Below are 15,126 nucleotides of genomic sequence, written 5' to 3'. Positions count from 1 at the left end.
TTTTAGAAAGTTATATGGCCTTCCTAGATATTTTAGAACTGGAGTGGGCAATGTGCTTACTCTGTAATGTGTGTGCTAAGATAAATGTTTAAACAATTTCTTCTTTGGCTTATGTTGTCACCTGTGAGCATACCAGAAAAACAAGTGCTACCTAGCAGTTTTCCTATCATTCTTCTAAATGGTGAGGATTAACATTTGAGAAGATTATGGCAGTTTACAGGACCTTATAGTCTGTATACATTTTGTTTATTATTTTATCAAACATCTGAAAGCTCAGGGATGAAGCTAGGTAACACTTAATACTGCTGTGTCTTTCTTGTTCCTTAGAGCCCAGTAAATGTGTATGTTAAAAGCTGCTTTATTTCAAACCACTGCAGAGTTTGAGTAAACATGGAAGAGACTGTAAGGTCTCAAGTTGCCAACTATGAATGCCAGAGAGTATGAAGGGGCTTGAAAGAATATGCTGCTTCATTTTCAAGGTCTAGAATAAAAAGATCAGAAAACTGCCAGTGTTTTTCCTGAAACTTCTAGACACCTACTGGAATAATCACCATTTTAACCACTAGCTCAGGAGTGGGCTTGAGGCAAATGGATTTGGAAGACTTTCTGACAGTTGTTCAGCCCTCAATTACATCACTTATCAGGCATTCATAGCAGAAACTTCTTAAATTTTTTTCAATGTGCATAGCTCTTAAATGTTGTCAGAAGTTCCTCACCCAACTGTCAAATAGTACTCTTTTGGGATTTAGAAATGCAGAGTGCTTGGTCTGCCCCGGGTGGTTTGAGGACACTAAAATTGCAGTGAATTGAAGTGTAATCATAACTGGGCTTGAGGGCTGTGGTCTCTTCTGTAAGAGTTTGCCAGCAAAAGAAGCAGCTCTGTAATAAATGTAAAATGGTAAAATGCTTCTTTCAAGCTATTAAGGAGCATCCCTGGAGTATTTCTTATCAATTGCATTGCAGTAAATCTGTGCACTGCTCCAATTTATACATTGGCAACCATTGTATGACTATCCTAGAACTTCACGTGGAATGAATGGCAGTGATGCTCATGCATTATTTCCACAAATGAGCAGTAATAGATTTATATATATATGTGTTCAATGAGCTGATGTTGCCCTGAACAGGAAGGCAGGCCAGGTGTACCCTCTGTGTGGCTGAAAGAGCAGCACATTCTCATTCAGGTGGAGTGCCACTCTGAACTTTTTGCCTCCCTGCAACCCTGATCCTATATCAGCATGATCTGTCAGGTGTGTTTCAGAAGTGCAGAAGGCACACAGTATAATTTAACAGCAAGCTCATGAACTGGCATAACTATTCCCACGTCTTGGAAAGCCTGAGAAGAGGTACACAAATATTCAATGGATTTCTCCAAACTTGTCTTTTCGTTGTTCACACTAGTTTCTGCTGTGGTTCCTGGCTGCAGCCTGGCAGCCCTGAGAATTCAATAAACATTTCTGGACCATGTTTTGTTTCTTGTGGTCTGATAGTGATCCCAAACTCTCCAGGTCAGGATGAAATGCCACCAGTGCCACCTCTGACTACATCTTTAAGGAATTCATCTGCTTCAGAAGCTTGATGGAGCAGCTGTGCTTCGTACTCTCAGCTGGAAAAAAATACAGCAGTTACTTTAAAACTGCTTAGAATCCCTTCTTTATGGACGGGGTATTCCAGGAAGCAACTTGAAACTGTAGCTGAATTCAGATATTTATAATTGCAAGCACAGCTTAATTGTGCACTCTGGGTAGTGTCAATTCAGTGTCCAAATATAGATACTTAAGTAGTTTTTTGTTTCCAGCAGCGGTATTGAAACATTCAGCCAATTTAAGTCGGTACAAGACATGAATGTATAATGAAATTCGTTTTGAGGGCAAGAATTTTGTGTGTTGCCACATAGCCTAGGACAAGTTTTGAAGCTTGTGAAACTTGTTTTCTGCTCTGGATATCATCTTTCCTTTCTCCCTTTCATTAGAGTGATTTTCAAGAGGATTTTTGTAACTTTGTCAACATACTGGAAGGATTCTGTGGGTAGTAAGTTCTTTTCAATGAAGTGCAGGTGATGTATTTGATGTATGGTTACATCTGCATCACCTGGCTGCTTGGAGGAGTAACTTCAACATGAGAACTAGGTGCATGGGAAGGGTGCCAGGACTGTGGCCATCCCTTTATAGGATGTGCTGTCTATGCTGAGACTGGAGACGTGGTTTGTCAGTATGATGGCCCTACATAATTATCTAATTGGAAGGGAGCAGTGTGGGAGGCAATAGTAAATCATACTGGAGTTGCAGTAGGTGTAGAAAGCAGAGGGTAGGCAAAGGTGTTAAAACAAAAACTAAGCTGAACTGAGAGGAGAATTTTTCAGTGAGTAGCGATAATTGTGGGCCCAATTGCTACTAGGTTGCTTGAGGGCATTCCACTTATGTGGAATTATTGTTGCAATTAAACAGTAGTCCTTGGCATTAAGTGTCTTCAGCTTTAAATCTCTTCCTTTAAGACAATCCAGTTAATTGGAATATATGTTATTGCCTAGTTATGTGTTATTTATGCTATTGACTATAATGCAATTAAAAAAGGACTTAAAAAAATTTACACAGTGATACCCAATAATTGTTTTTGCTATTCAGCTAGGCTCCTTTTTTTCTGCTTTAGCTGTTACATGAAGCAGGTCACAGTAAATATGTAGTGATAAGTATCAATATGCATCAATCTTTTCTGTGCATTCTAGAGAATTTGAAAAAAAAAAGTGGATGGTGTCCACACACACTTTTTTTTTTTCAGTAACATAAATGGAGGAAAGGGTTAAATTTTTATTAGTAGTTCTTTCCCCCATTTATAGAGGTGCTGCCTCTTTTTTGGTGGTTGAAATTACTATGATTCTTAGTAACCAAGACAGAGCTATTGGCATGTACATTTTGGGTTAAAAAACAATTGGCATGGAAATATATACTTCAATAGCATCATTCTATAGTCCTAATTGCATGCAAGACCTTACCAAAATTTCAAAGTGCATCAGCTGTCTTGGACTGGGACAGAACTTCTGCTCTTAGCTGTTCACTCTGGAGTAATGTATTAAGTGTTACAGTGTTTTGTTGCACCTCTATTAACATAGTATTGCTTAATTTTAACTTGTGCCTTCATAGTTATCAATGTAACTAATTTTTTCTACTTTTGCAAAGTAGTCTGACTGAGCAAAACACAGGAAATTATGATGGCAGGTCCTAGTTTTTGATGTCATTAGTCATCATTAATACTGAGATTTCCATGAAGTTGCTTGGTAAATGTGCCAGCATGGCCAAGGAGTTGCTGTCTGAAATGACATACTGAAGTGATTTTGAGCCTTGTTGGCACATTGCAATGGTGAGTAGAACAGCTCATGTTAAACCATCACAGGACCTATTTTTGAAAGTTGTGGAATATTTAGATCTTTACAAAGCCATTTAAGTACAGCAAAGGTAGCACATAATTACTGCTTCATGTCTTGGCATATGAGCACTTTTACTTAAGCATTGTGTAGTATGTATGTTCACAGGATAACAAGTAAAGTCAAAGTAACTTTCTGTGACATACTGGCTAATAAATATTTTGGTCCATATTAACATTTCTGTATTTATGGCTTGGCCATTTGGGAAGTTTTCTTATGTGAGCACTTGGAGGCTAGATCTAGACAACAACTAATCTTACTTGTTTTGTAGAAGAAACTTTTTCAAAGTTTCTTTTATATGTTGTTGGTGTTTCTTCTGAGATTACACTGCCATAGCAAACAGCTCTTCCAGGACAAAACATGTAAGTAGTGTTCTCACAAACAATCAAAATTTTACATCTGGGTTTAATGAAGCACTTGTCAATCATGTGACTGTCTTATGCCCTAGTAAACAGCCCATATGAAGAGTTAAGTAAGAAGATGGTCTGGCTGAAAAACAGGTGCTTTGCAAGAACTGGATTTTTCTGAATAAGTACAAAAGCAAAAATATTACCTAACCTTTTTTTTGTTTGTTTGTTTACTTAGTTGATGGTAACTGTTTTTAAAGCAATGGCCTACATATACTGTAATTGTACTCAAACCCATCCTGTAGGAAGAGAAAGCATTCATTTGGAAGCATTAAGAACATGGACATACATTTCTAGTAATTTTTTTGCCAGTAAGTTCTTTTCATTAGCAAAGGCTAGAGCGACATTTTCTGTATCAGTTTTTATTTTGTCCCCATTGGGGTAAAAATTTATTCTTACTCAGCTAAGTTTATTTAGATGATTGTAATTTTTATATGGTACTGTGTCTGCTTTAGAGAACAGCAAAGCTTACAACTGCTGGTGTGGTAGATTCCTCAAAAATAAAAAAAGCTTGTGAGAAGCAATTATCCCAGAGAGGGCAGACAGAGTAAATGGTACCTATCTCCTGAAGGGAATAAAATCCATCTGCTAAGTGAGAAAGATGAGAAAAGGTATGGGAAGGAAATAACTGAATCAAAAGACATGAGGCTTTCAAAGACTTTTTCTCAAGAAGATCATTCTTTTTAAGAAGTGATGGTGACAACCTATTTAATTTGCTTTACCTGAGCAACAAAATGTTCCGAGTCCTATTGCAAATAGATCATGAGGTTCAATCAGGTCTTTGAAAAGAAAATAAATGTGAGTTTGTGTAGGAAGTAGGAGAAGCTGCCCTGGATAATTTCGCAGGCCCCCTGAAGAAGGGAAGCTTCCTACATTGCAGCTTGGGCCGCAAGAAGCGGCGTGAACATATCCGAGAAAATCCCTCTGTCCTGCTTTTCCTGTAGGTCTCTAAGTAGCCTGCTCTTGATTGCTGTCACTGTTACTTTGCCTTCGGTAAAAGAGGTGAGGGGAGAAGAAAAGGAGTCTGTGGTAAGGATGAAAGGAGTCTGTGGTAAGGATGAAAACTGTAGACTTCACAAAGAAACAGAGCAGGGCAACTTCTCACTATTCCTCCAGGAGATGGTGGAAGCTGTTCAGTGCAGTCCTTTGTGGATGGGAAGATATGAGGGAATGTAGTAAGTGTTTTTTAATCAAAAAGATTGTGGAGGAAGACCTGTGGTTTTGGGTGGTCTTGAGTCCAGGAAGCAGACACTAGAAAGGGAGGGGGCAATCGTAAGCAGAACCTCATAAAATGGAATTTAAAAAAACCTGCAGCATGTAACCAATATAAGTGTGTTCCAGGATGTCTCTCTTCCTGCAGAACGTGAGTGTCTGGAGCTGTGGGTTGCTGCTGGAGATGGCTTTCTTGACTTGACATTCAAATGAGAAGCCTAAGCAGCTGGTCTATATTTTATATAAAATAGAGTGTTCAGATTAACTAGCAAGAGGGAGCTGCATTTGAGGGGTGCAAGTTGTTTTGGGAGAGCAGAAGATCCTAGGGCACCCTCTGTTAGTTGTGTTGTGCATCGGACTGGTTATAAATACAGCATCTTGTCTAGAGGAGCACATGCATCAACGCTAGCTCTTCAGGGAAATTGTGTGGGTTATGGCTAAGGGAAACATAAATTCACATTGTATTTTAAGTGGAAGGCAGTCATAAGTGGAAAAAATATGGGGTTTTCTATTATCAATCTTATTAGTGCTTTCTTTAGGTCATTTTTATCAGCGTTGTCATCAGTGTTACAGAAATACTTCAGATCCTGTTTAAAAAGAAATTAATTTGTTATTATTCCTCTCTACAATCACAGAAGGTCCAACTTCCAAAAGAGCTTGCAGCTTAAACAGAAGAACCGAGACATGCTGGAGAAAGAAAATACACAGACAGTGAATTGCAATGACATTTGTATTTAGAACAGATTTTGGGACAAGTTTGTAGAGGAAGTGAAAGAAAAAGGAAAAGGGGGTCATAGGAGAGGAGAATTAATAGCAAGAAGAGAAGGGGTGGAGTACATCAAAGATGAAAGAGCTGGGGGAAAGGGATTGAATCAGTAACTAATTAGTCATTTATTTAGTGGGAACATTTAGATTAATACCTTAGGAGTGATGAGAATGTTAATGTGGTTTCCAAATGACATGATGTAGGTGGTTTTTCAGAAGAAAACATAGTGTTCATTGTAAATGTATAAGCTGAATTTTTCTTAAAGATCACAGATCTCTTCCTCCACCCACACTGTTCTTACACTTCTTGATTTCATCTATTTGCTATGAAATGTATTTATCTTTTTAGCCACAGTGATGAGATTCAAGTTTAGGAGAAAAAAACAAACTTGATCAGTGGAAGCCAAAGATCACATTCTGTGTAGAACTGGTCATATCAAGTGAAAAATTGTGTTCTCCTACATACAGATTGGAGAGCTCCTGTCAGTTGCCTGTAAGGATTAAGTTTGTCCTTTAAGACCCTGGCTTCTTAACATATGTTGATGTAAGAGATGATACACTTCCCTCTCTGAAGCAGAGGGGAAAAGGACTTAGGCTAGGCCGTCAAGCTAGAAAAAGAAATTGCAAGCCTCATTTGCGTGCATCCTACTCAACTGTCCTCCCTTTTGATGCAACCAAGGAATGTATCCCACAGCCACCTACAATACTCACCTCTCCTTGCTCTTTGCATGGCTTGAGAATTCCCTTGTCTTCTTGTCTGCCCTTGTTTACCCATATGTATCCTTCTAATACAGATTCTAAATCTGCACCCCTCTGCCATCTGTGCCCGTGTATGCCAAGTAGATGCATGGAGTGGTAACTATTATGTAATGATGAGAACATAATGTAATTAATATCTACAAGGATCTGAATTAAAGAAGATGCAATGTTAAGATACTGCATTGAAATGTACCGAGTCCTCGAAGTGAACTTAAACTTGGAGAGATAACTCTTGCTGTGGGAATTCCTGACTTGGTTGGTATGTAAAAGTCTGGCAAATTTTTGTGTAGCTGGTTTACTGCTCTGTAAAGTAAAAAGTAATAGCTGAAGCTATTCTGAGTTCTGGAAGAGAGGAGGGTGACAGAGTACTGCAGGGATTCTGAAGCCACTGGAAAAGAAAGCAACATACACATCCAGAAGGAATGAGACTTCATGTGGTCTGCATCATGTAGGATAAATTTTTTAAGTCCAGTACAGTTAAAAATTAACATAGTGTTTACTTAGCTCAATGATCATATTCACAGTTTTGTAGCAAAGGTTGCAACTTGTATTTTTACCCAGTTAGAGAGGGGGAGAGGTAGGTGTCTTTACAGTGCTCAGTGACAGATCTTTTAATTTTTTTTCCTATCAAATCTGACTGCAGTTCTATGTAGCACTACAGTGAAATGGGGGGTTTGTTACTGATTAAATGGAAGTTTTTTTCTGACCTATTATTTGGAAAGATCTGTGTTTTATCAGGCAAAATTGGCATTGCTTCCTTAAGGAAATGTGGTCTTGTGATGAAGTCAAACTCTCTTATACCAGAAGTATTAGGTTTCTTAAATAGAATGCTAAAGCAGTCATGGTTATTTTTTAAATAAAACAACAAAAATGCATTCACTTGGTGTCAGTTCTTTAGTACTTCTGAGGTTTTGTGCAGACTTCTCATGGTTACTTTCTAAAGCTGTTAGGTAAACATGCTCACTTTTTAAAGCTGTAAGTCAGAAGGAAGTGTATTTTACAGCTCATTAAAATATTATTATTGTGTGTGATGTGGAAACCAGTTCAAAGTCTGACCCAATACTGCTCTTTGATAGCAGTATTAGAGAGGGAGATGGATCATTTACACCCCTCACTGCCAGTTTTGGCATGATTCTCTTTGTCAAGCCAGCTGATACACTATATTTGGAAATGTGGCTGTGTTCTGTATTACTAAGCCTATTCATCATTGCTGTCAGTGTACTCGCTCTTTGGAGAATGCTTTCAGGAATTTTCAGCAACGTTCATTTGAAAGAAAACATGGCATAGTACTTAAAAGCTATTCACCAGAATACAGCCAGAAAGCCAAACTCAAAGAGAAAAAAAAAAACCCAAATTGCTTTTCCACTGAAGTGTGTGCTGCTTCTTCAGACATCCATAAAGTTTGTGGTTCATCTGAAGGATTTTTTGTTTTGCTTCTCCCCAGATAGTGCTGCTATATTTTATATTTTATATATATATATATCTTTTATATGTATTTATTGCTTTTTCTGTTGTCATGCAGGTACTGCCAAACACCCCTTCTTTTCATTGCTGTGTCAAAAAGAGGTTTCATACTTTCTTTCTAAACAATAGTTGTAGTCACTTGCAGAAAAAAAATCCAACTTTTTCTCTGAAATTTTATTTAAAATGAAAAATATACTGATTTTTTTCCCCCGGAAGTTACAAATATATTGTGGAATTCTAGGATTTTTTTTTTATGGAAATTTTACTCTATAATCTGTTTCATGAACTGAATTACAAAAATAGTTTCACAAAGGAAGCACACTTACTTTCTCCATATTGGCTCTCCCACTATCATTATAACCATCATTTGCTGGTTAAATACAGCAGAGCACTCCTTAACTAAACTTTTTTCCCAAATATGAAATTGGATGGAGTGTTCTGTTAGATTTCAGAAGTTTTGAAAAAAAACATTCATAATCTGTTTTTAAATTATTTATTTTATAAGCTATAATGTGTGACTTTTTAATGGAACATAGACTTCACAGTGCTGGTATTTGGAATTCATTTTCTAGACAGCTATGTATAGCAGCAAATCCTTTCAAATTATGGCTCTTGCTAAACAATACAGCTGTCAAATGCATTAGGTTTAAATAGTTATATCTGTTTCATGTAACTGAACAGTGAATGAAAATGAGTATGTAGGAAGTAGAAACCCTTTCTGATTGGGAATTGGATCCAAAAGTACAGTTTTGATCAAGGTAGATGATTCCTTAAAAGGAAATACTTCCTTAACCAGATATCCCAAGGTATCTGTCTGATGGTTTTGCTTTTTTTAGTGTGTGTGAGAGAGACTTGCTAATTTAATCGTGCATGCAAAATATTATCTCTGTAGAAATTCTGATGGCTAAGAAGCAATAGTTAGACAGGATGCATACATCAAAGGAGAGAGCAGAGATACTTACAGAGCTTATTTCATATTCATATACTGGTAGCAGTATACTGAAAAAATGCGTTTCTTATTATGGTGCCATCAATCTTATGAGTTGTGTTCAATGAGCTTGTTTTTTCTATGGTATGTTTGCTGTGTGTTATTTGAGCAGCAGTAGTAGCTGAGACATATCTCGTATGAATTTCTTACTTGTGTAGACCAGATTTCAGCTAGATTTCTGGTTTTGGTGTCTGAAACAATATTCATCTAGGGTGGCAATATAAATACAAAGCATTGTTCAAATTTTCCTTTTCCTCGTATTTGGGAAGCTGAAGTTCACATCCTCTAAAATCAGCTTTATCTTTAGACATAATTCTTGTCAATACTTTCATTGGAATAATGGATTTTTGCTACTAACCTGTTTCATACAAGGAAAAATTCAAAAATGAATGCTGACTGTGTACCATATTTGAACAGCTTTATGTATTGCTGTATTGTTTTTCTGAATCCACAATGGCACTTATCATGTCTCCATTTATAATATGTGCACAGTTTTCTTTGGTTTTTTTCTTCTCATAAATTTACTGATGGATGTTTATATTTCAAGCAGATTATTCCTCTCAATACAACTTTAAAAAAAATAATGGAAAGAAAAAAGCATGCAGTATATTGGTAGCTGTTTATACAGAACATTTGCTAAGATTGTTTTTCCCCAGTTTTTTGATCAGTTAACTTGCTTCATTCTTGGAAATGCAAAAACAAAATCCTTCAAAATAATTTCTTTTTTTCGACCTGCATATCTTAATACTTATGAGTACCTTGATATAAACTATAGGTCATAATTTATAACTTTTATAATGAAATATACGGTGTGTGAGAGCTTTTATTTTCTGATGATTCTAAAGATGCAGAGACTTAGAGGAAATGTAGAAAACATTTGTATGAATCTACACAGAACTGTACTGTTCTTGCTCTTAAGATTTTGGACTCCATCTACAATCCTGCTTTGGATCCATTACAGACCCATCTGACTTGATCTTTCTTAAGAGCTGAAGAGTCTAAAATAAATGTAGCAGGATGGCATATAGGAGAGGGGAGCATATAATAGGTGATGTGCAAATAAAGTCTTTGTGAAGGATGTACCATGAGGAAACTGTGGGGGGGGTAAAGAAAAAAACAAACCAGAAGGAAAGACTGTATAATGAGAAGACCATGAAAGTAAACTCTAAGTAAATTTCTGTTGGTATTGTTATTCTTTATCTTTGTCTCACATTGCATTATGGCAGGTTGACCTTTTATATCGATCCTATTTCCAGTGAGTACTATTATAAATTCAACATGGATTACATTATGAGCACTACTGCCCCCTTCATCTGTGCTGAAAAATATTAAGAAATCTCATATCAAATGTAATTGTTTGTGGTAGAACAGCACCTTTCAAGGGGATGTCCAGTGTTCATTCAGAAACACAAAGAGATGTGATCAGACAGTGGTTCTCACATTGAATCTGTGGGATCTCTCCTTACCAGCTGCATGTGTGGGCTTTTCATGGTAGAAACTGTATTGGGAAAGTAAGTTATGCAACTCAAGGGGGACTGATAAAATTAAGCAGCACAGGTGGGTTGTTTGTGCCTCTGACATCTATCTGTCAGAGAGTGCTAAAATCAGGGGATGTGGATATGCCCAGGACTTCACAGTTTGTGTGTACTCAGAGCTAGTTTTGTTCTTGTACTATGTTTAATGTCAGAAAATGAAAGACTCAGTTTCTTTGCCCTCCCTTTGGAAAACACCATATAGTTTTGCCTTACTTCCCTTTTATGAGGTGTTGCTTTTCAGTCAGTTTTGAGCTCCTTTATTTTGAGTTAATAAGTTAACAGTGTTAACTTAGCTTGCTTCCTGATCATTCAAAGTTACTATTTAAAATAAACCTTGGGTTTGGTAGCTTCTTGTTCTCTCTAATCCTAATGGAAAAGGTAAACAGCCAGATTATATACCTTTCCTACTAGAATTTTCAGCTGCTGGTCAATACATTGCAGTGTTAATACCAGTTGCCAAAGAGCAAAATTTTTTGGTAGCATATGAGAGGAAACATGTAATTTTGGGTCAGCTAACTACACTGACCAAGGATAAAATTATTCCTTTTGTATATCCAGAATGTTCAAAACACCTGGAGCCCAAAGTACTGCTTCTGTACAGTGATTTTTGCATTTTATGGATGTTACTGTGCAATGTGTTGTAACTTAAAGCTGCTGTGGCTGTGGTGATCTTGATGACTTGGGCAGATGTTTGAAATCTTTGAGATGTCTGAAGTTGTGGACATGGCTGTCTCTCTCCCATCTCACTGCAAAGTAACTGGACATAGAATCTTCTGTGCTGTACAGGAAGCTATTATTTACTGTATAGACTACTTATAGACGTGAAGACTTCAGTTGCAATAACATGTGGAATTGTAGGGAAAAAAAGTAGATCTGGAGATTGAGAGGCTCCATTTTTTGCTTTAGCTTCAGAGTTAAATCAGGTTGCTTAGGGCCTTGCCATGTCAAATTTTTTAATTCTCCAAGTTTGCTTGGAGATGCTGTTAAATCTCCATCCTGTTCAGTGCTCAACCATCCTCAGGGTGAGGAGTTTCCATATGCCTGTGTGGAATTTCCTTTGAGTCATTGTGTGTCTGTTGCCTGTTGAGTTTTTGCTGTGTTTTGCAATAAGAATCTGCCTTCACTTGTTGCATAATTCCCTATCACATAGATGAAGGCAGTAGTGGACTACCTTTCATCTCCAGACTGAACAAATGATGTCTTTCATTTTATGTGTTAGCCCTTTTAGTGGCCTTCCTCTGGATGTTCTTCATTTTGCCAGTACCTCCTGCTCTGTGTGACCCAGAACTGCAGCACTGGACATGTGGCCTCACCACTGCAAGCAGAGGGGAATAATTGCTTCTCTTGACCTGCTGTTTATGTTCTTGCTTATGCAGATCAAACTGCAGTTAGTTTTCACTGGTTTATGGGTGCTGGCTTTTGTTGAATCTGCTGTCTGCTAGAGTCTCCAGATCCTTTTCTGCAGAGCTGCTGCTAGTCCAGTCTGCAACTATGATGCTGTATATGATCTTTTCCTTCCCAAATGCAGGATGCTTATCTTTGTATAACTTAACAAAGTCACTTCTGGCTTCTTCCTCCAGTTAGTTGAGATCTTCTGAATGCTGGTCCTGCCCTTCAACGTGTTGGCTGCCTTTCCCATTTTATATCATCTGTAAATGTGTGAGGATCCTTTCTGTGCTGGTATTGTCTACTGAGAAATACTGCACCTAATCTGTGGGCATAAAGGATTATGGACCAAAACTCTTTGAACTTCATGATTCAAGGAATTTTTTTCCTGCCTATTCAGTCAATGTCTCCTCAGTTTGACAATTGGGGTGCTATGGAAGACAGTGTTAAAAACCTTGCATAAGTCAAAGCACTGGCAACCACCAATTCTCCCTGGTCCATGAAGCCACTTACCCTTCTGCTTAAGGCAGTGCAGGGTTTGCCTTTAGAAGTCTGTTTTCTGATTCCAGTCACATTTATGTCCATCATGCCTGGAAATAACTTCCTTTTAAAACTCATTCTGCATTTTATACTGCAAATGAGCTGAGTCTCACTGTTTTCTAGTTCTCTGGATCTTTTATTCTCTGCTGCCTCCACCTTGCCTTTCATTTGGATTTTGTTTGTTTGATTTTAGTTACCATGACTTTTCAAAGATGGTAGCCAGCAGCCTTCCAGAGACATCAACTAGTTTTTTCAGTACTTTGGATGTTTCTCATCTGATCCTATGTACTTGCATAGGTCCAGCTTACCTAGATAGCTTTTTGATTTGGTTGCTCCTTCCTCTCAAACTTTGGTAAATGCAGAAACATGATAAACCTGATAGCAGCCCTTGCTGGTAAAGACCATGCCCAAAGTGTTGGGTGTCTCAACTTTTTCTATACCTTTTATCACTAGGTAGCTTCCTGTTTTAGCAGCTGAATTACACTTTCCTCAGAGTGTCTTCTGCTCATGGTAAAAGCTTTTCTTCTTGCCTTTCACATTCATCCTCAATATTGGCTCTAAACAAGCTTTGACCTCCCTCTTTTATCCTCTGCTTGCCCAGACAGTGCATCTATATTCTCCTCCAGTTTCCTGTCCCCAGTTCCAGTTTACCTATGTTTCTGTTTCATTTGAGCTCTGTCAGTGAGGAGTCCTGTGTACAGTTAGCTGGCCTCCTGCTGTGCCTTCTGATTTTCTTTCATCTTGGGAAGGCTTGTTTGGTGCTCAGAGAAGAGAGTCTAGGAAGATGACTGGTTATTGTGGACTCGTTTGTAGCCTCCCAAGTCATTCTGCTTACCATTCCCTGAGCAAGTCCCAGCTCTGTCTACTGCAGTGAGTCCAGAGCCTTTAGTCTGCTTTTTTCCTTCCTTTCTTTTCTCAAGACTTATGCTATGATTTCACAATTACTGCATCTGAGGCAGTTGGCTGTCTCATGTGTAAGCAGTTCTTCCTTATTCATGAGTACCAGATCCTGCTCAGCCCCTCCTCTAGAAGCCTGTTCAGTGCCAGCATCAGAAATTGCTCCCAGTGCATGTGAGAAATTTCCTGGATATTTCACACCTTACTACAATGCTGTTCCAGGAGGTGTTGTGTGATTTAAGTCCTGCATGAGAACAAGGGGCACTGAATATTATAAGAACAGCCTGAGATGATGTTCCATTTACTTTCGGAACTGAAAATAAGTTTTTTTTAAGTAGTTGCCTTGAATCAGAAGAAGCTGCAGCAAAGATATACAGATGGTATTTTGATTTTATTTCGAAATGGAATGCTTAATTTTCAATTCATTTTGAATTACTATGTAACATACAGTCAAAATACTAATTCAGCTGCTATTGGCCATGCAGCTGATGAGATAAAATAACCTGGTTTTCTATAGCCTGAATACTTTGAAATCCATAATATTTGTTCACAACTAATGAATTTGGATGTGATTAGAATAATTTTTCTTTTTTGTCTCTTAAGATTTCTAGTTTCTAATTACCCTGAAGTAATTAATGTGCAACTACATGAAATATTGCTTCAGATTGCACTGTACAGCTCTTACGTTCAGGCCATGCAAATAATACTTGCACATATATATGTGCGAGAAATAATTTCTCATTCTTTTCTTTTTCATGTGACTAGTGAAAGAAGATCTTGTTCATTCATGCTTATCATATTTTGTTTCATTGTAATTGGTGACAGTGTACTGCTTAATCTGTTTTAGTTGGAAGATGGGGAAGAAAAGCCGAGTAAAAACTCAGAAGTCAGGTACAGGAGCCACAGCGACAGTATCTCCAAAGGAAATGTTGAATCTAATTAGCGAGTTATTGCAAAGTAAGTTTTGTTTTTATGCCTCTCTGGGAAAAGGGATGCTGTGCAAACCACTCAAAAATATTTTCTTGCTGAAGCCAGTGACTTGCATTTTTTCTGTAAGTAGCCAAGCTTGCTATTTCAGAGTGCTTAAGGTAGATACTCTGAGATACATACTAAACTATCTCTGTTAATATATGCCATCATTGGCTTATTTAAATGGGTATTTATTGGACAGACTGTATTTGTGGCAGCATTTGGCTTTTCATCTGAATACAAGCATAAATACTGGGTGAGATTAATTTTTTTAAACAACCGGATAACTTGGCATTGAAGCTTTGTCAAAAATGTTTTTCTTGTAAACTTGAAAATTTATACTGTTTCTATTTATCACTTGAACAGTACTTTGAGCTGATACTAGAGTAGGGGAATTAACTGTGGGAAGCCGTAATACAACTCAGTTCAACTGCACAGATATTTTTGTTGCTTAGATAAATTTGTTGTTGTTGCTGTTTGGAAACTTTTCGTAGTGCTTAGATCTTGTGTATAGACCAAAGATTGTTTCACTTGTTGAGGAACTTGGAACTCATCCATTATTTCTAGTAAATATGAAAAGCAGAGCATAATTTCATACAATGATGCTAAAATACTATTGACTCTTTCTACTGTCATTAGTAACTGTGCTGTGATACAGTTCTTTTTGAAACACAACTCCAGATTTTCATATTCTGGACACATCTAAGTTTTGCCTTTCGAAAAATTAAAATTTTTCTTAGCATTGCTCATGAGGAGGAGACAAGGAGTTGGCAAAGCAGTTTG

General features: G+C 37.5%; 1 protein-coding gene across 3 annotated transcripts in view; it reads left to right on the top strand.

The window, feature by feature from the left end:
- The window catches only part of SETD3 (SET domain containing 3, actin N3(tau)-histidine methyltransferase), a 61,914-nt gene that overhangs the window by 9,402 nt on the left and 37,386 nt on the right, over positions 1 to 15,126 (top strand). For all 3 annotated transcript variants that reach the window (XM_059850291.1, XM_059850293.1, XM_059850292.1), the window contains exon 2: positions 14,222 to 14,331. In XM_059850291.1, the coding sequence (XP_059706274.1) occupies positions 14,229 to 14,331 (103 nt within the window). In that variant the 5' untranslated portion in view covers positions 14,222 to 14,228. The remainder of the gene's footprint in view (positions 1 to 14,221; positions 14,332 to 15,126) is intronic.

Source organism: Haemorhous mexicanus, chromosome 6, assembly GCF_027477595.1.
Source record: "Haemorhous mexicanus isolate bHaeMex1 chromosome 6, bHaeMex1.pri, whole genome shotgun sequence".
Lineage (NCBI taxonomy): Eukaryota > Metazoa > Chordata > Aves > Passeriformes > Fringillidae > Haemorhous > Haemorhous mexicanus.
This window is presented reverse-complemented; position numbering and strand designations above follow the sequence as displayed.